This window comes from Tachypleus tridentatus, chromosome 8 (genome assembly GCF_004210375.1).
Source record: "Tachypleus tridentatus isolate NWPU-2018 chromosome 8, ASM421037v1, whole genome shotgun sequence".
Lineage (NCBI taxonomy): Eukaryota > Metazoa > Arthropoda > Merostomata > Xiphosura > Limulidae > Tachypleus > Tachypleus tridentatus.
This window is the reverse complement of record NC_134832.1, coordinates 60,671,662-60,693,388: the sequence shown is the minus strand read 5'-3', so window position 1 is coordinate 60,693,388 and position 21,727 is coordinate 60,671,662. Positions and strand designations below refer to the sequence as shown.

General features: G+C 36.3%; 1 protein-coding gene across 1 annotated transcript; it reads right to left on the bottom strand.

Annotated features, from left to right (window-relative positions):
- Positions 1–1,051: 1,051 nt before the first annotated feature.
- Positions 1,052–10,171, bottom strand: LOC143222479 (ferric-chelate reductase 1-like). The gene is made up of 4 exons (XM_076449070.1): positions 9,808–10,171; positions 8,124–8,360; positions 7,090–7,309; positions 1,052–1,449 (listed from the first exon to the last, which is right to left on the bottom strand). The coding sequence occupies exons 2-4, from the start codon at positions 8,332–8,334 to the stop codon at positions 1,380–1,382; spliced, it is 501 nt and encodes a 166-aa protein (XP_076305185.1). The 5' UTR covers positions 8,335–8,360; positions 9,808–10,171; the 3' UTR covers positions 1,052–1,379.
- Positions 10,172–21,727: the final 11,556 nt, after the last annotated feature.

Genomic DNA, 21,727 nt, shown 5'->3' with positions numbered 1-21,727 from the left:
TGTTCTTGTAGGGTTTGAGTCCTCCACGCTGTGAAAGGACCCTGATCCGCCATTAATCCCTCTCTGTATTATTGTTCGAAGGAAATGGATGTGACGACAGCATTCGTGGCTTAATTGTACATTAACCAAGATGGATAACTTTTGATCCAATAACTTATGTGATCAGCAATTTCCTGTTTTGGATCACTGAAGTCGTCTACTTTTATAAGATCTGTCTACTTTACTGATATTATTGTGACAGTATAGTTCCCTTCACTGCTTAACTTTTGCATGGTAATGAAGACGTATGTCCTCATGTCATACCTTCGGTTTCATTTATTACAAAGCAATCTACAAGACTTCATGTTGAAATACACAGTGAAGTTAGAATACTGGTAACTTTAGTCGATATGAGATTAATGAAGGTATTGTTTTGAACGATCGCTTTCTATAATTATTCACACGTCTGTAACGCTAAGGTTCGTGGAAGTGGTTATAGGAACTTTAAATATGACGTCATGTGAAACTTGACAACCCACGTGTTTAGTGAGTTAAGTTACGAAGAAATAAGTGTTTCTTACTAGACGTAAAGTTACACAATGGGCTATCTGTACAGTGCTTGTTCCAGTAATCGGACCCAAATTTAAACATTATAAGCCTTCAAACTTACCAGAAAACAAATATTTTAATGATACCAAACAAAACTTATACGGATCGCGCCCTGTTTATTTATATAACACTCAATATAAACCTCAAAAACTAATAAAACATCCCATTTTTGGAACTTAGCGTAATGGTTCTCAGGTGAACTTTAAGTTACAACGTCTCACCAGGATTGAGAAAACGGCACGATTTTCATATCCTGCGGGTCAAAATGGCCAAGCCTGATGATGAATGCCCATTAAATCGAATCGAAACGTTGCAGTCATTAAAATCAGAATTTTCCTACTGTAAATATTGTAATAACAATTAAATAAACAGTATATTTATTTTTTTCAAATAATGGTACAAAACAAAACAACATAATGATACATATATTTATATTTCTTTTTTAAATCTATCATCTCCACGATTTTATATACACAGAATACGATGGAAACTGTTGTACAAAGTACATAACAAAAATCAGTAACAAAACAATCGTTTGTCAGCCATCTAGTATCGAATCAGTTAAACAACATTTATTTGTTTAAGAATCCACTTTTGTAACTAATTTCAAATCAACGAAACAAGTTCTGGTTCGACAAAACGTTGTTTTTTTTTTTTTACTCTGCTTCTGAACTTCTGTTATTCTTTAAAATATTTGTATGCATATACTAGAAAAACATAGTGATTTAACTCTTATTTACAGACTGTTTAATACGCTCTTAAAAGTAGGCCTACGTTCGAATGGCTTCTGTCTACAGTCGCTGGTCCACGATGGCGTCCAGGTTGGTAAAGTAATTATTGAAATTTTCCACAATGGTTGTCCTGAAAGAGTTGAGTGACCTTAGTGACAATAAACTTTGATAATTAAACAGTACGCGCAGGATAAAATACAACTAGAAATAGTTTGAAATTCGCGCAAAATTACACGATGTCTATCTGCACTAGCCGTCCCTAATTTAGTCATCACCACCCACTGCTAACTCTTGGGCTACTCTTTTACCAACGAATAGTGGGATTGACCATCACATTATAACGCCCCCACGGCTGAAAGAGCGAGCATGTTTGGTGTAATGGGGATTCGAACCCGCGACTCTCGGATTACGAGTCGAGTTACTTAACCACCTAGTCATGCCGGGCCGCAAGAAGTAATGAAGAAGGTAACATTTTATTTTTGTTCGTTCATAAACATAAAACTACACAATAGATTAACAGTGCTGTGCTTATCACAAGTATCGAAACACATCTTTAGCGTGATAAGCCTTTGGGCTTACAGCTTAGTCACGTGTGGGGTACGGAATGGTACAAGATAAATATTTACTTTTTTTGTTGTTAATCTTAAAGCTAAGGATTACGTTACATGCGCTCTCCTCATTGCAAGAATCTAAGCCCCATATTTTGTGTTATAAGCTCTCCAAATGTAGCTCTGAGTCTGTCCCCAGTGGCACAGCGGAATGTCTTCAGACTTACAATGTATATATACATATATACCTCTGAGCCAATGGGGGGACAAAGTGTATTATATACCTGTTTATTTGTTGATGCGCAGAGGTACACAATAATTATCTGTCCTCTCCAGACTTTTAGCATTAAAAACCTTTAACTTTACTGTTGAGCTACCAGTGGGCTATACAGTCAGCAAATAATTAAAAATTGTCGACGGATGTTCCAGTTTTATAACTAGAGTAATTCTATTTGAAGCTCATGTCACAAAATAAAATTGGAAACTAATTACATGAAACGATTTTTGTGTGAGCGAAAATACTCTTAAGATACGATGTTAATTAGGATTAACTTCCCACGAGAGCAAGCTTTCTACTAAGAGCATAACTTAAATTCAACCTTGTAACGAGATTAAGAAATTATCTATATTCTTGTTTGTTTTCGAATTTCGCGCAAAGCTACTCAAGGGCTATCTGCATTAGCCATCCCTAATTTAACATGTTTGGTGCGACGAGGATTCGAACCCGCGACTCTCAGATTACGAGTCGAACGCCTTAACACACCTGGCCGTACCGGGCCTTGAAGTAAGTACCATACTTATAACTAGCCCCCCAGTCGCTCAGCGGTATGTCTGCGGACTTTCAACTCTAAAATACGAGTTTCGATACTCGTGGTGAGCAGAGCACAGATAGCCCATTGTGTACCTTTGTGTTTAATTCAAAACGACAACACCTTATAATTACTAAAATAAAAATATGAGGACTTACAAAAAAACCAATTATGTAAAATAAAGTTCAATAAACATGTTATGTACGACTCGATAAAATTGTATACGAATGTTGCTGTTAAGGCAAAACTACACAGTAAGCCATCTACACTCTTTTTACCACGGGGATTAAGCCAGAGATTTTAAGGTTGGAAGTACATAAAGTGTTGGATTTGTAGCAGACAAAAAAAGCGAGAAAGAGAAATTAAGCAACATATTATAAGAAATGAGTTACTAGAAATACAAAATAGATTTACATAGAAAATTTACTACCTGTATACAAATAACACGATACAAGCGCCAAAATAACACGATACAAGCACCAAAATAACACGATACAAGCACCAAAATTGATAGAAGCACCAAAAGCTCACAATCCAAACAATCGTGTTATCTTGGTGCTTCTATAATGTTATTTTGGTGCTTGTATCGTGTTATTTTGGTGCCTCTATCGTGTTATTTTGGTGCTTCTGTCTCCCAAACTTGCTGCCCAAGTGGTTTTTCGTTAAATACCAGAACTCCCCAGTTTGGCTGGACGATGAGACACAAAAGGTTATATGAAATAAATGTTTGCTTGTTTAGAATTCACCACGTAGCTACACAATGGGCTATCTGTGCTCTGTTCACCACGGGTATCAAAACCCGGTTTCTAGCGGTGTGAGTCTGCAGACTTTCTGCTGTGCCAGTGGGGTGCAGTATCTGAAACAAATGGAGTATTTAATGGGATCGTTCTTATTAGAAGAAAAAAGACACCGCTTCACTGCAACAATATTGCTTATTCCACAAGTTGAAATTATGTTTTGTTAAGTTTTGCTACGTAGTTTCAAAGCCACTGAAACGTTCTATGATATCGTGGTGCAATCCTTTGTTTTGCGACATTATAGTAGCATTCAAAAATCGCTTCCATAAAAATTTTAGGACTAACTCCCTCAGTTATGTAATTTATTCATCTTGAAATAGGAGGATGCACCGTCTACTTTACAAGTGTCCACTTTTTAAAGCTTACTTAGGATAAGTTTTTGGGCTTCCCTGACCCCTGCTTGAAATCTTCTGGAATGACGAAGGAGGAAGCTCTTAAACAGATGAAAACATTATTGATCCAGTTTTTGTTTATTTTTCAGGTTTACCATGACTAAACAGCGATGTGCAACGGCACAAGTAATGCCTTGAATATCAAGGCACTTTAACCCTGCCAAAGTCGTGCGATAGTTACGTGACTTCGCCGTACAATCCACGCAACGTGTACTATAACTACTGTGAAACACTTATTCTCCTGGGATATATTATACAATAGCTAAGGTAACTAGATCACCAGGTTCTACAGCATAACGTACGTATATCAGGCCCCACAGTACAACACAGCGAAAGGGTTACAGCTAAGTATTTTGCACAAAATAATGAAACAACAGTAACGTATGCAAAGTTTAGAGCGTTAAAGAAAAAATATTAATACAGAACAAATGGTTTAACAGCCGCTTAAAAACAGATTAGACAGGTAGGTGTGAGTTTGTTTGTTTTGGAGCTAAGCGCAGAGCTACACGATGCTCACCACGGCTATCAAAACCCGGTTTCTAGCGTCGTAATTCCGCAGTCATGTCGCTATGCCACTGGGAGCAAGAGGGTGTAGGTAGGTGTGAGAAGGACAAACGTATGATCTTATTTGTTTTGAAGTCAAGCACAAAGCTACACGGTGGGCTATCTGTGCCCTGACAACCACAGGAATTGAAACTCAGTTTCTAACATCGTAAATCCACACACATAACGCTGTGCTACTGGAGGAGGACATGATCTAGAACTTACATTATCGTCCACACAACTTATTTAGTTGCTAAGCTTATTGTCATTGAAATATACATTAAAATCATCTTTAAAACTGAATTAAAGAACGTGGTAGGCGTGGTTGCTATTTTTACCACAAAGTTATTATCAGGAGAGAACGTTGCCATCTTGTTTAGAAATGCTCAAAACAGTTTTAAAAATTTTAGAGTGCTGAGGCCTTCTTGTTATGCCTTTGCAACAGTAGACTACAGAATAATTTACACTATAATGGCATGATATTTGTTTAAAATTACTTGTTCCGAATTTCGCATAGAGCTACTTGAGTGTCATCTGCACTAGAAGTTCCTAATTTAGCTGTAATAAACAAGAAAAAAAGACAGCTAATCAACTTTACCCAGTGGGCTTCTTTTTTACTAATGAATAATAGAATGTTCGTTAATGAGGATTCGAACCTAGGATCCCTAGATTGTGAATCGAGTGTCCTAACCACTGTATTAAGTCAGTCAATGTCACTCACTCTGATTTTGCGAATTTCTTGTTTGACGTACTTTTTAAGAATGGTCGGTATGAGTCCAGTGTACAATCTATGTATCAAATCAAATTTGTATGATTATAGTAGCTAGTTTGTTGCTAAGTGACGCTAAACATTTTTAGGTAATAAATACTTCATCGCATTAATGGCAAGCAGCCAGTAAAACCTTACATTATAAACACTTTAATTCTTTAATGGCTTCTTCAGTAATACTTTCAACAAAGACCATGACCTTGGCCCATCTTTGATAAACAAACAAAAAGTAAAATTAACTCCTGCTAGTGTTTTTAAGAAAAACGTAGCCAGAATTTTATAAACGACTACATTTACAGGAAATTCCGTACATTAATAGATTAGAATGATTAAACAGAGACGGTGAAAATAATTCAGAATACTAATAATTTTTTATGAATTTTACAGCAAAGAAATATCATTGGAGGGGAGCGCATTCCGTACATTCACCTTTAACACATACTGTTACCTCTAGAGTGAGTGGCTGCAAACTGTTGGTAGATTACGACAAAGATATGTTTAAGTACAGATGCCAAACGTCTAGAAAATAAAAATATCTAAGCCTATAGTATGTCCATCATTTATCGGAACTCTAAACCTAGAACCGAAAATGTAACAAGGAGATCTGTTGTTCTCTTTACATTTTAATAATAAATGTAACAAGCAGTTCTGTTGTTGTTGTTGTTGTTGTTTTCTTTACATTTTAATAATAAATGTAACAAGCAGTTCTGTTGTTGTTGTTTTCTTTACATTTTAATAATAAATGTAACAAGCAGATCTGTTATTGTTGTTCTTTTTACATTTTAATAATAAATGTAACAAGCAGTTCTGTTGTTGTTTTTTACATATGTTAGTACTACTCATAAATGTACAAGCAGTTCTGTTGTTGTTTTCTACATATGTTAGTACTACTCATAAATGTACAAGCAGTTCTGTTGTTGTTCTCTTTACATTTTAATACTACTCATAAATGTAACAAGCAGTTCTGTTGTTGTTGTTCTCTTCACATTTTAATAATAAATGTAACAAGCAGATCTGTTATTGTTGTTCTCTTTACATTTTAATAATAAATGTAACAAGCAGATCTGTTATTGTTGTTCTCTTTACATTTTAATAATAAATGTAACAAGCAGATTTGTTATTGTTGTTCTCTTTACATTTTAATAATAAATGTAACAAGCAGTTCTGTTGTTGTTGTTCTCTTCACATTTTAATAATAAATGTAACAAGCAGATTTGTTATTGTTGTTCTATTTACATTTTAATACTACTCATAAATGTAACAAATAGTTCAGTTGTTGAAACTTTGCAGATCTGAAGATGAAAGGCGGAAGACTTTCGAAACGTCGTCCTCTACACTTGTGTCTCCACAACAGGAAGTTGTCGTCCATTCTACAAAATTTCATCATGAATACTTTGCCTAAAACAATCTATCAAAGTTCTGTTGTTGTTGTTGTTTTCTAGGTGTTTTAATGTCATTCGCTAGTACAGCGGTAAGTCTACGGATTTACAATCCTAAAATCAAGGGTTCGATTCCCCTCGGTGGGCTTTGTTATAAGGAAACACAAACCCACGTATTTTAATACTATTCATAAATGTAACAAGAAATTTTTGTTGTTGTTGTTTTTTACCTATATGTTTTAACACTACCCATTTGTACCGGATAAGGCACTCACAAAATCCTAGATTTTGACTTTTGTAACACATCTTCAAGTACAGCTCTGATAACTTTACACACATGTGTGAGATAAGGGTGTATTTTGTAATACATAGAGCTAAATGTATACGGGCTACTGGTTATCCAGACCAAGGCCAAACTCTGACTGCCAGATATCATCCGTATTGAAATTTGATCTAAATAATATTTATCTATTTTACATATTTTATAATAATAGTTAGAATACCATTTATTAAATTACTTATGTATTACTCACTTGAACGCCACCTGGCCACTGTAATTTGGCGCCACCCAGTGAATAACGGCGGCTTTTTTGGGGAAAGAATCTTTATGCGTGATAGCAAGGCAACCTTGATCTTCTAAGGTTTTCAAGCCAAGACCGCCTTTGAACAATCCAATTGGTCTTCCAGTTTCTGGATCGTAAGCCTTAACCATCAGGCCCTTAAATGGCGTACCTCCGTTTCCCGTGATCGTAACTATAATATTAAAAAAAAAAAAAAACTGTATGCAATATGTTACTGTTGGCATTAGTTAATAATATCTGATAATTAAAAATAAGTTTATCATGTGGGCTACAACTAAATGGTTACCTGTGTACTAATGAACTGAATTCTATATAACAACCTGATTATAAGTACTTGGCTTCGTAAATCAACACAACTAAAATTGAAACCGATAGTTATTATAATGCATTGATTTATAAGTTGGATACCCTTGTTGTTAACAATATTTTTGGTCTTTATTCCAAAAATATCCCAAGAGGTCTGACCAATATGCCTGACAGATTAAGGCAAATTCTCAATCTTGGTACAAAAATATTTTATTTACTAGTGCTGTAGACTCCATTTTGAGAACTGTATTAATGTATAAAGTTTGAAAATGTGTTTATGTGAATTAATTGTTGTGTGACGATACTCCAACTCCAATATCATACAATATAATATAATCAATAATTATGTTTAAAAGAGTTAATTTAAGAGTTCTGGGCAAATTTTTTTTTTTAAATTTTACACAAATATTTGTGAAATGTTTATTTATTCAATTTGGAACTTCTTCCTTTGTGGTCAACCAGAAAGATGTAGAAATGTCCATTCTTACTACAACTAAGTTTTTGTTATCGTTGTTTAAAGCAAGTTATTTTGCCCCCCGCTAGTACAGCGGTATGTCTCCGGATTTACAACGCTAAAATCAGGGGTTTGGTTCCCCTCGGTGGGCTGAGCAGATAGCCCGATGTGGCTTTGCTATAAGAAAAAAACACACACACACTCAAGTTATTTTTTTACCACTTACCTTGTAAAACGTCACCAGGCCTATAGCTGTTCGCTGATTGGGTAATTTGGTAAGGAGAATAACGTGATGGCTGTGGTCTGTTTTGACCATGCCTTGGGGTCATGTCATCACACACGTTAACAGGAGCTCCATTTGGCCAACAATTACCAGGAAAATAAGCATGAACCGACAAGAAAACAACCAGACATGATGTGAAACTGACTCTTGACATCTCTAATTTGAGAATCTCTCAGGATGCTGAATAATAACAAAAAATAACATATTTACATTCGTTGACCATTTACTGGTACTTAAGAGCAAATTGTTCACTGTGATTTCTACTGACGTAGTAATCAATGTTTGATCCAGATAGAGCAGTAAAACTGTGTGAAAATAATTTTTGTAATTAAAATCTTTAACTCTTATTTGGAGATGCTTTTAATTAATTCGTGCGCTGAGCAACAAAGTGTTATCATATTTCGTTAAAAATTACTTAAGAAACAAATGTCGAACTCAGCATAAGTTTGTACACTTTTTTTTTTCAGTGTATTGTTAAAGGTCTATAAATTATGATTTAATTTAATAAAAATTTACTAGCATGGATATGTTACTAACATCAAAAGCTCAGGAAGATATACGCCTCTTAGTTTTGATACCTCTGGTGAGTACAGTACGGGTGACACATTATGTAAATTTGTGTAAACAAACAAAAAATATAAGCTCATAGTTTATTGGCTAGACTTATCCGTTTAAATAACCAAGTGAAGTTTTATCACGCTCGTGACAAACACTAGTCATGGGTGTTTTATAGTACTACCGGTTTTGTTACCTCACGCTGTTAGATGATGTTAATGAAATCTCATTAGCCTCATAAAAGGTAAATCATTTTAATAGAGTTTATCCCTAACAAGACTAGTATAAAATAATACATTTGTTTAGACTGTTCTTATCTCGCTAATGGTAATAGAATATGACTGTTGTTAGTGTTTGTTTTTTTAGTATTTCTCCATAAATGTGATGTTTCATTTTTGATAATCAAATTTTCTACAGATAAGCTGTACTGGTATCACGTGTTGGTTTAATGGTAAGCATAAGGGCCCACAACGATGAAATGCGGGGCTCTATCTCTGTGGCGACCACAACATAAATAGTTTGTTGTGCAGCTTTACGTTTAACAACAAACAAGGGCCCGGCATGGCCAGGTTGGTTAAGGCGTTCGACTCGTAATCCGAGGGTCGCGGGTTCGAATCCCCGTCACACCAAGCATGCTCGTCCTTTTAGCCATGGGGGTGTTATAATGTGACAGTCAATCCCACTATTCGTTGGTAAAAGAGTAGCCCAAGAGTTGGCAGTAGGTGGTGATGACTAGCTGCCTTTCCTCTAGTTTTACACTGCAAAATTAAGGACGGCTAACGCAGATAACTTTCGAGTAGCTTTGAGCGAAATTAAAAGCAACGACAACAAACAGACAACAATCATATTCACCTAAATAAACAACTTTGGTTAAACAAATAAATGTACTTATGGACTCCAGAATTGAAATGTGAAAACTGAATAAACGAGATGTCTTTGTACATAGATACGTCATAACCGATCAAATTATAATTAAATGTAAATAACATCATGGTAGCAACGTCCATGTTAGTAATATCATTATCAGATTTAACGTATGCTTCATCTTATAAAAGACTATTACATTTCTTACCTTTAGTGATGAATCTGATAAATGGTACAAATCTCAATACGACAGGCTCTCTGTTAGAGAAACCCCGCGTTCGACTTCTTTGAATCAGCAGAAAATGGTGGCTTCTTTAAGATTTGCCTGCGATTTTATGGAACAACAAACGAGTTCTTCTGCCCTACTTAAAGTTTATCGTCGTCATGAAGATGATTCTAAACAATCGCGACCGAGCATCGTCCTCGTGCACGACAAAGGCAAGAGCCGTTGTCCCCATTCTGCACTAAAATATTAGCGGTCACGATGACTCAGTAGCAAACAACTTTTTCTGCAAGCAGATTAAATAAGTTTTCTAAACCAACCAACAAACAAAAAGTTCAGACCTATCTTCCGGTAGTTCTGCTCTATCCTCGTGGAGAACAAAACTACGACTTTTGGTTCACATTTGTCGTTATATTGATTCTAATCTTCTTGATTGCTCAATTTCTACACACTTCAGTAATTAAAGAAACATAAAAATTGGGGTTGGATACCTGCAGTAGTGGTAGCGCAGATAGTTCACTGTGTGACTTAACGCTTAAAGAAAAATAAAATGTAATTGTGCTCATGAAATTTGCAGCTTACGTACTGCTACGTTGATGATTTAACCTGCAGGTTAAGTAATACAAAATATCAGGTTCAGGTACACTCGATTCATGAATCTGTAAAACAATATATATCGTATTTTGTCTTAATTTACTAGTTATTTGAAGTTAATATAGAGGTCTGAAAATTAAAAGTACTCGCTCACAGATATATAAATAAATATATGAATGCATATTAATACAAACATATCAAAGAGTCTGGCTTTATGTTTGTGAAACTTTTGATTTCTGTTGGGCTTGTATTTTTTTCGAAATTCACAAAATCTCTGTTACTGTGAGATACTTCACTGAATGTTGATTTATGGCTTATTGCCAAGACGTTCAAAATATCTCCTGTTTTGCAAGTAAGAAAATGTTCACTTAACTTGAATGTTTCATACATTGCTGAATGAGCGATATTTCGCGTTCAGTGGTCGGTCGATAGAAGAAACTGTCCTCCCTTAACGCTGGTATCCGCTAATTTTACAAACCTGAACACGCTCAATCTAGAAAGACACAGTGGGCGCATGAAAGCTTCCAAGTGATGCACCACTCAAACTTAAACTAACAATTTCTAACAAAACAAATCTTTTCATGTATCCACCCTAACGGCACCATTGTATAAACTACGGGTTCTTGACTTTTAAGGCCTTTATTTAAAAGTCAATTTTGTTTTCTTAAAGTTATTCACACGAGCATAGATCAAAGTGCTTGCGTCGAACCAGAATAATTACAATTTGCTTAATAGATTCTGGCAACTTTAATTTTCAATAACAAATAGAGAACGTTTGTTTTACCAAAAATACCTGAGTGATTCTCTTACATGTAAGGCTTGTAACGATATCCATACTGGTGTATATTTGTACATCTAAAAACCCCTAGCGGATGCTCGATAAATGATAATCTATATGTTTAACGACTTTGTTTGTTTGTTTTGGAATTTCGCACAAAGCTACTCGAGGGCTATCTGTGCTAGCCGTCCCTAATTTAGCAGTGTAAGACTAGAGGGAAGGCAGCTAGTCATCACCACCCACCGCCAACTCTTGGGCTACTCTGTTACCAACGACTAGTGGGATTGACCGTTACATTATACACCCCCACGGCTGGGAGGGCGAGCATGTTTAGCGCGACGCGGGCGCGAACCCGCGACCCTCGGATTACGAGTCGCACGCCTTACGCGCTTGGCCATGCCAGGCCGTATGTTTAACGACACTCCCTCATGTAAAATGGTCGTGCAGAATATATTCAGAAAGTAGCTCCAGATATTCGTATCAATTAGATGTATCAATCGATATGTGTAACGATTAGACTGTGTATAATGTGTATTATCTAATACATTTGTATGTACACCAGAACAGACACTGTTTTATTAACATGAAATCACTGTGTCTGTGTGCTGAAATAAAAAAAAAATATATACAATTAAACACATGCATGTGTCAAAAAGGAACATGTACATTGGTTACTCGTGGGTATTAAACCATTTGTTTGGTGTACACAATACATAAATACACAAACATGTATACCAAACAGCAGCATACAAATCGTTCGTTCGTGCAGTTCTTTGCTCTGGAATATAGTTATTTAATTTATATGTGCAAATAATCAAAATATGTCAGTTGCCAATAATACGTGAACAGTCCCATGATAATATTTTTATGAACATTTGTCCTACAAAGGTATATATTTTACTTCAGAAGTCTAATAAGATATGTCATTTTTGTCAAACACACTACTTTCCCATTAAGTTTCGTCATTATGTATGATATAATAAGTAAACTTATGTTTCTGTCAGATTTTGAATGGTTATAAATGTCTCAGAATAAATAATGACTACTTCTTCTTGAACAACTGACATAACCTTTTTTATATAAGTTATATAATCACGTATCCAGCACGGGTCTATGACACAGGATACACGACAATAAAACAAAGGTGCGGATTTTAATGAATAAAATTCATTTATGAAATTAGAACGACTTGAGAGTCCGGAATAAGTGACATAACAGCTACGTCGTACTGAAAATAAACTTTGTTTGTATTTGTTAATATGCGTGTCTCTCTTACTCAACACACACATGGTGTTAATACACCAATATTAGCGTGATTACAGCTTTGGAGGTCAACACAATTTGTTTGTTTGTTTTTTGAATTTCGCACAAAGCTACTCGAGGGCTATCTGTGTTAGCCGTCCCTAATTTAGTAGTTAAAGACTACAGGGAAGGCAGCTAGTCGTCACCACACACCGCCAACTCTTGGGCTACTCTTTTACCAACAAATAGTGGGATTGATCGCACCATTATAACGCTCCCACAGCTGAAAGGGCGAGCACGTTTGGCGCGACGGAGATGCGAACCCGCGACCCTAAGATTACGAGTCGCACGCCTTAACACGCTTGGCCATGCCGGGCCAACACAATTTGATAGACAAGCACTAGTACTAATTACTGGACAAATTAATTTAAATATTTTATAAATAGGATAACCTGGGTACATGGATCACCAAAGGAAAGATAAATTATGTATTGAAATTAATTACAAATACGTTTTTCTGTGTACACGTAGAAGTGATAAAAGCTGAACATCCACAGTGCCCCGGTCTCCCGCTAGTACAGCGGTAAGTCTACGGATTTACAACGCTAAAATCAGGGATTCGATTGCCCTCGTTAAACTCAGCAGACAGCACAACATGGCTTTGCTATAAGAAAACACACACAGTGCCCCGATGGAAAGTTAATCCTAGGTTTCCATTCACATCGATACTCCCAAGAAATTGGCCTGGTTATGCCAGATGGATAAGGCACTCGACTCGTAATCCGAGGGTCGCGGGTTCGAATCCCCGTCACACCAAACATGCTCGCTCTTTCAGCCGTGGGGGTGTTATAATGTAATGTTCAATCCCACTATTTGTTGGTAAAAGAGTAGCCCAAGAGTTGGCGGTGGGTGGTGATGATTAGCTGCCTTCCCTCTAGTCTTATACTGCTAAATTAGAGATGGCTATCGCAGATAACCCTCGTGTAGCTTTGCGCAAAATTCAAAAACCAAAAACAAATTGTACGCTGGTTGACGAATCACATTTGTGAATACGAACGCCAAATAACACGTTCGTACATGTCGAGCGACGCCCTCTTCTAATAGTTTGCCTGTACTGCAGTGAACTAAGTTTTAATCTTGAACATTGTATTTTTTGTATTTACCATCTCCACACGTATATCAAAATGACCACAGAACCCAATTCATAGAAACAACACTCACTATAGATTCAAAATATTTTAACCAAAAGTATATTAGGGAAACAATTAAAATACAATACAGACAAACGGCACCAACTTGTTTTTGGTATTGTTAAAACTGAAATTTTACACTTTATAACACATTCAAAATCTGTATCAACCCACATCGGGGTGTTTGTTTGTTTTCATTGTTGTTGTTTTGCATGGTACATAGAGTAGATAAAATAGTTTTTTTTACATTTCCCATGTGCACTGAAATACAAATCTTGTTTTTTGGCTTGAGTAGTGTTGAAGTCGTAAAAAAATTAAACTTATTTACAAAAATGTCATTTGTTCAAAGTTAAACACAAAGCTACACAATGGGCTATATGTGCTATGCCCACCACGGGTATTGAAACGCGGTTTCTAGCGTCGTAATGTCAGTGGGGTGGGGGGCATGATAAATGAGAAATGTCAACTTTGCTTTCGAAAATGTCTATTAGAAAAATAATAACATTGAAATTTCGAAATCGAAGAAGCAAATTGTAGACGATGAATGCTACAAGTAGCGAGAAGTTTGTTTTTTCTCTTATTAAAAGGAAGATTTTATCAATTGATGATGGTAAGAGGAATGGTACGGTTTACATAATTTGGTTGAAATAGCTCAGAAAAAGAGGCTGGCTTTGTATAAATTCACAGCCTTATTGATTTACTTGATTGGCCTCCTATTTTAAAACTGCTTATTTTCTTTCCGGATGCATTTCTCTTTATGTATGTGTGTATGGGGATGGAAACTCAATAGCCATGGTTTATTTCAAAGCACAACGAAATCAGAAAAGGTGGCTCTTAATGCACCAGATAATAGAAACATTGAGGATAGAAACCAGGCTTGAAAGTTATCAAAGTTCTTTAGATGATTGTAATGGGAATACCAGTAGTAAACGAACCTAGGCCTTCGTAGGTGGATTCTATTTTTAAATCTTATACTTACGCATGTTATCTAATTGCATTAAAGTAACTCCATGAAGAGGATAATGGGTTGACTGAGAGCGCATTTAGTATTCAATCAGTAAATATAATATCGTTGTTATATTGAATACATATGTTGTTATCTAGATGATAAAAGCTACCCAGTAAAAAAATGACGTACAAAATTAGTAACAAAAGGTGACATCACCAATGGCTCTAAGTGTCTAGTAACTGACGAAGGCTACATTTTCAGAGTTAATCATTACATTCAACAAGGGCGTCGAGTTTCCACCTTCAATTTTAGGATCTTCCCCCTTCCCCTCTCCAGGTGTAACAAATTTTGAAGATTCTTGTGGAATTGGGCTAATTAGGTGATTTACATATAAATTGGTTTTTCAGAGCGACTTTTTGCGGATTTTGGATAAGTTCTAGAAATCAAAATTTTGGTTTCAGTAGCATCAAAACCAGTTTGATTAAGAAACAGAAAAGAAAGAAAAAAAACTCTAACGGCCATACTACTTAATGTTTAGTTAAGCCTACTTATCTAGAGCCTTATAAACGTTTTTTTTCTCTCGTTTTAGTGACGCTGACACAGGTTTTCCCTATAACTGATTGAAATATTTTTTTTTAATATGAAGATGATACTGAAAATCGAAACAAATAGAAATAAACAGCTCATAAAATGACATCGCTACAAAAACTATGCAAGCCCCAGGCTTCAGATTCTTAATTATTAGTAAAAGTCTAGACTAACTTTGCCTTACTTTGTTCGGTTCTCATTATCTTTAGTTACCAGTTCTAATTGATAGGATGCGACAAATCTGCTTCTTAAATTTATCTGTTATTTTTCATGTACTTACACAGTACAATTTAATGTTATTGTTTCTATTTTTTTATTTATCAGGATTTTCAAAATTTATGTTTAATATTTAAATGTTGATTATCGTGTAATTCTGTGCTGGACGTTCAATTTAAATATTATCCTGTTTTTCAAGCCTTGTCGTTCAAATTAACCTACCATTTGTAAAAAGGTTCAAATGCTGGAATATGTGAATTCGTAAGTGTAAATTATCTTCTAGTTTTAGGCTGTTTGTAACAATAGATTATCTTCTATTTTGGGGCTGAATATGTAGATTTTTATTCATAGCTAATGAGAGTCATAGTCAAAATAATTCACGTGAAATACAATAAAAATAATCTTGTTGATTATTTGTGTTTTTCATCGAGGTAGGCTTAGCATTTTCTTTACGTTCGGTCACTCAGCTAAGCCTAGTTAATAAATATTGTTGGAAATTGTTAACCTGTCTTTGAAAACCGAGAAAGCGTGGAGTATATGTAAGCTCAGTCAATGCAGAATTAGTTTCAGTAATTTATTAGTGATGTTATGTGATTTATTTCTGATGTTGCTATAAGTTATTACGTGTTTTATGCTAAGTTTCTGCATGAAATGCTGTTATAGAAAATTTAGTAGTTACAAAAACAGCAAAAGTAAACATTACAAGTCAGTTGCTCTGCCACTAAACGGTTGAAACTTAACATCATTTCTTTTAAAACGTAAAGAAAATAGGATGGGATGAAGTTTTAACCGAACGAACTTTTATATCCTGAATTTTAAACTTTTTTATTATTTTTCAACGTATAAGACTGTCATAATGATACTGGCATGGCAAGGTGGATAAGGAACTCGACTCGTAATCCGAGGGTCGCGGACTTGATTCCCATTCGCACTAAACATGCTCGCCCTTTCAGCCGTGGGGACGTTATAATGTGCGGTCAGTACCACTATTCATTGGTAACAGAGTAGCCCAAGAGTTGGCGGGGAATGGTGGTGATAGTTAGCTGCCTTCATTCTAGTCTAACACTGCTAAATTAGGGACGGCTAGCGCAGATAGCCTACGTGTAGCTTTGCCGCAAAATTCAAAACAAACCAAATCCTTTGAGCTTCAAATATTTTAGAAACCTATTATAAGAAAATTGTTATAAAGAAAAAACATTAAAAACAGTTTGTTGGATATTTATATATGTGAAGTTGTAAGCTATTTGATGTCAGGGATACGTGTTTTACTTAGTAAATGTGTAACTTTATGGAAGTAAAATCACATTTGATCCCATCCGTTCGGTTGAAAGATTCGGAAAATTGAATTATTCCTCGACAGCATTTTGAAGGAAACAACATACGTACGCTAATTTTTCTTGATTTTAAGAACGGAATTGTGTAGCTAAAAGTGTGACAGCGAGATAAGTCAAAGTGTCACAGCAAGTAGTGAAACTCGTCAAACAGAATTTTCGTTTTCTCGCGTTTGAGCTGTGACGTTCAAATAAATACCTATAACGACGATAGGGGGTCGAAATTCCATCAGGAACTCAAGCCCGAAGTAAAAAAAAACTATGAAGTTTTTTTTTTTTTTTTTTCTCTATTTGTGTTCCACGGTCCAACTAATGAGATGTAATTATCACTTTGGTTAAGGCATGCCTTCGTAAAAGGAGGATTCGCATTTGAATTCAATGTTGCGTTGAATCTTAGTAGGGTTTAAATAATAGAATATATTATTGATAAAACAAAAGTAGCTGTCAGCTGTCATAATCGCTTGTTATATATATATAATGGGTTGTATGTACGTGGGTAAATGAATGCGCTCACGTATATTACACTTGTGTGTGAGGTGTGAATAAATAAACTCTTCAAAAAAAGAAACGCAAAAGGCAAAATTTGAGACAAATTGTTAACACGTTTATTCCGGGTAGTTCTGTATGACATGTGTGAAACTTTGCATATTCACTGCTGAACATCTAAAGTCTGCAAAGGCGAAGTCCACGCTCACTAGGTGAAGTTTAACGTCACTCAACGTCAATAACGAGTATGCCCCCCGTGAGCATCAATAACTGCTTGGCAACTCCTGCCCATGGAAGCGATGAGATGACGAATCACATCCTGTGGAATGGCTGTCCACTCAGTCTCCAAAGCTGCTGCTAGCTGAGGTAGAGTCTGCGGTTGAGGTTGTCGCCGTCGCAGACGTCGGTCCAACTCGTCCCAAAGATGTTCGATGGGGTTTAAATCTGGTGATCTGGAGGGCCAGGGAAGAACGTTGATGTTGTGGTGTCTCAAGAAGACAGTGGTGAGTCGGGCTGTGTGAGGACGGGCGTTGTCGTGTTGGAAAACGTCGTTGACGTTCACCATGATGGGTTGCACATGGGGCCTAAGAATCTCGTAGACGGTTGCGTACGGTCTGATCGGAAATCCTACGCAGCCCTGGTATGGTTGAGGCAGTAGACGTCGCAGTGATGGTCCTATCCCGAAGGTGACGTAACCGGATGTTGCGATCTTGTGCGGGCGTGGTCACACGAGGTCTGCCAGATCGTGGACGGTCACAAGTTGATCCATGTTGTTTGTGTCGATTCCATAGCCTTGTGATGGTGCTTGGGTGGTCATTCACAGCTCTGGCAACATCTGATCGAGATTCGCCTGCTTCCAATCGACCAATGGCGTTATTGCGTTGTGCTTCAGTCAGTCTTGGCGTAACCGTATTGCGTGCCGGTGGCTTAACACTGAGCTATGGAAACCGAGAACCCGTCACTTTTATAGGGATTTTGCACATGTTGCACTTGCAGAACATGCAGATCTCTCAAACAAATTTATTGGACACGCATGCGTTTTGGCAAAAAATCCGATGTTTTCCTCCGTTTTCAAAGTGCACAACTTTTATTGTCATTTTGGTCTGACAATCAGTGCCTTAACACGTGTAACATCACATACTCTGAGCTTGTTACGTTATTACATATATTTCTTTTTAAAATAACAAAAATATCCCTTTTTCGTTTCTTTTTTTGAAGAGTATAGTTATATATGAATGTCTTTTGTTATGTACAAGTCAAAACGATTTAATAATTACTACATAGTCAAAGTTCGACCTGACGAAGTACATGAGTAATTAAAGTCCATTATTGTGTGAGCACACACAGAAAGAATGTATTTGTAAAATACCCAATAAATGAGATGAATCACTTGTGTCAAACAGCTTAACAAAGGTTTGTGTGCAGAAAACGTATTTTTAATTTGAACGAGGAATAGGTAACCGCTGACCGCAGTTCAATTCAGAAAACAAACATTTTGATTTCTGTTACGATTTTCAATGTACTTTCCTTTTTAATGGATAACGAAAAAACAATCGTAATATCATAGTTCCACTTGACTATATTTTCTATGAACTTTTTTAAATCTTTACAAATTGCACCATCTTAAGTGGTTAAGAAGCCCGGACTACGAACACTGTGGATCGTGGTTCGCGTCCCGTTGCTGCAGAAACACGCTCCGCAATCTAATGCCGTGGGTGCTGTATGCGAATGACGGTCAAACTTCATTATTTGGCCAAATAACAGTCACTGAAAGGATGGCTGTAAGTGGGCAGATAGCCCTTTTTAGTTAGCCCACATATTCTAAACAAATAAACTTTATGAATGTGTGTACATGTTTTTAAACAACTTCCCTATAATTATTGGAATACAACAAATAATAATTAAGCAAAAATGCAAACAATAAATCATTTTATATTTGGGAGGAAGGGATTATTTTGGCGCTCTCCATAGTGCATTTAAACATGTTTAACAACTTTGGATTATCTGAATTTCTTAGCTGTATATTTTTTCATAAAATTCTGTCTCATAACAGAATAACGATCTGTTGAACTTCCTTAACAACCTTGGAAATAAGTGTATTAACCTAATTCCACCCCCTCGTCAATTATCTGCTTCAATCATGCAGTGTGCCAGGAAAATAAATTCAGAAGAAAAAAAAACTTTGACCTTTCCTTACGTAATCAAGCAAATACCTGCATCAAGTAATCACACGTATGCAAACCCATTCCTTACGAAAGTTTGAACTTGTTTACGTTAAATTAACTCGCGACATAGTGACGTATCTCCGATCAGGAACACTTTTTTTAGACCTTTTCACTGTAACTGTTCAACGTCAAGAGCAAAGTTACTTAATGTGAACCCCGTAGTCATTATTTCACCTTTACCCTACTTCTTACCACATGTAATAAGATATTAACTACAGTAATATATTTTTGAAAATTACAAAAATGTTTCTTTTAAATTTTCGCACCCAGATATAACAGCTATATAAAAAGATTTCCGTCTTTTTCTTTCATTTAGCTTAAAGCTACGCAGTATTTTATCTACCCTCTGTCCACCGTGAGGAATCGAATTCTGAGATTTAACGATAAAAGTCCATGAACGTGCTGCTGATCCACCTGGGGACTGCCCTATAGTACAATATTATTAATGGCACTGGTTATACTTTTAATAAGTGAGAAATGGTTCATTCGTCATAGTATCGATTTTGTCTGTATCCTGTTTAAGCACAGAAAAACATATTTTTTTCTGCACTGTTTCGACCGTGGGTCTTGAATCCAGAATTTTAGTGTTTTAAGTCCTGAAGTTTACCATTGAATCTACAAAGAACTGATAGTAATATATTTGTGTGTATGGGTCTTCTTCTAGCAAAGCCACACCGAGCTATCTGCTGAGTCCACCGAGAGGAATCGAACCCCGTAGACTTACCACTGTACTAGCGATTTTGTAAAATTTAATTTTAATATTTTAAGTTAAGCACAAAGCTACACAATGGGCTACCTGTGACCTACCAACAAAGGGTATGGAAACACAGTTTCTCGTGTTGTAAGTCTTCAGACATACCGGTCTGCCACTGTGGGGCGATTTTGTAAAAAAACTAGTGTGTCACTTAGCGTATTTGTGAATTTATCTACGGTTTCATCGTTTTTATATTAACTTATACAGGCCTGAATGTTTTTTTTATTTCAATCGATTAATATTTTATGCTATGCAAGAGAAATCGCCTTAATATTATATGATTGAGTGTAAAATTTATTAATAAACGAGTTTACTCCAAAATTTAATAAAACTAAGTATGTACAAAGTAATGAATATGCCGTTAACTTAAAAAAGAACACTTAGTGTGTCAACCTTTAATCTTGAAATTCGCTTTGTAAGTGGTTGTTTTGTTTATAACTTACGAAAGACACATGGTTACTTCACATCTACCAAGGTAGTGGGGACATATCACTTACGCTTTGAGAGTCGCGAGTTCGAATCTCCGTTGCACTTTGCACTGTACATTACTATGCAGAAATTAAAATTACACGTCATACGACCAGTCCTATTTGCTTGTCTTTTGAATTTCGCGCAAAGCTACACGAGGGCTATCTGCGCTAGCCATCCCTAATTTAGTAGTGTAAGACTAGAGGGAAGGCAGCTAGTCATCACCACCCACCGTCAATTCTTGGGCTACTATATTATAACGCCCCCACGGCTGAAAGGGCAAGCATGTTTGGTGTGACGGGGATTCGAACCCGCGACCCTTGGATTACGAATCGAACACCTTAACCCACCTGGCCATGCCGGGCCTACGCGACCAGTCCTATCGATTAGACGTGAAGTACATTTTTCGAAAAGTAATTGTTCATCAGCCGAGCTTTATGACGATTTATTCATGTTGCCTTAAACTATTTTATTTAATATTCTTACCTAGACACTGGTGACTAGAGTGCTCGATTCGCAATATCAGGGTTGCGGGTTCGAACCTCATGTCACTAAGAAACATTCCCACCCTTTCAGCCGTGAGCGCGTTATAATGTGACGGTCAATCCCAGTATTTGTTGGTAAAAGAGTAGCCCAAGAGTTAGCGGAGGGTAGTATTTACTAGCTGCCTTTCCTCAAGTCTTACACTGCTAAATTAGGGACGGCTAGCGCAGATAGCCCTCGTGTAGCTTTGCGCGATATTCAAACCCACAAATGTCAGAGCTAAATATCAGTTTATGGATTTGTCTCGTATCGTTAACTAACAACAAATGGTGTTTGCTACATATGTGTGCTACTTTTTATTAGGAAATTGTAAACAAAATAAGCTCGAATAGAATTCATAACTGCTTGAGGCGTTACAGTAGTTTAAAATAACACTTAAAATTTAAAAAATATATTCACAAGCTTAATAAAATATGTTGCATGTAATCTATAAAACAACAATTGCCTATTTGAGCCTTACTTTAAAAATTGAGGGGATCCATCCCCTTCAACCTCCAGCTAACTCACTTTATTAGATGGCACTGATAACCTGGGATTTTGC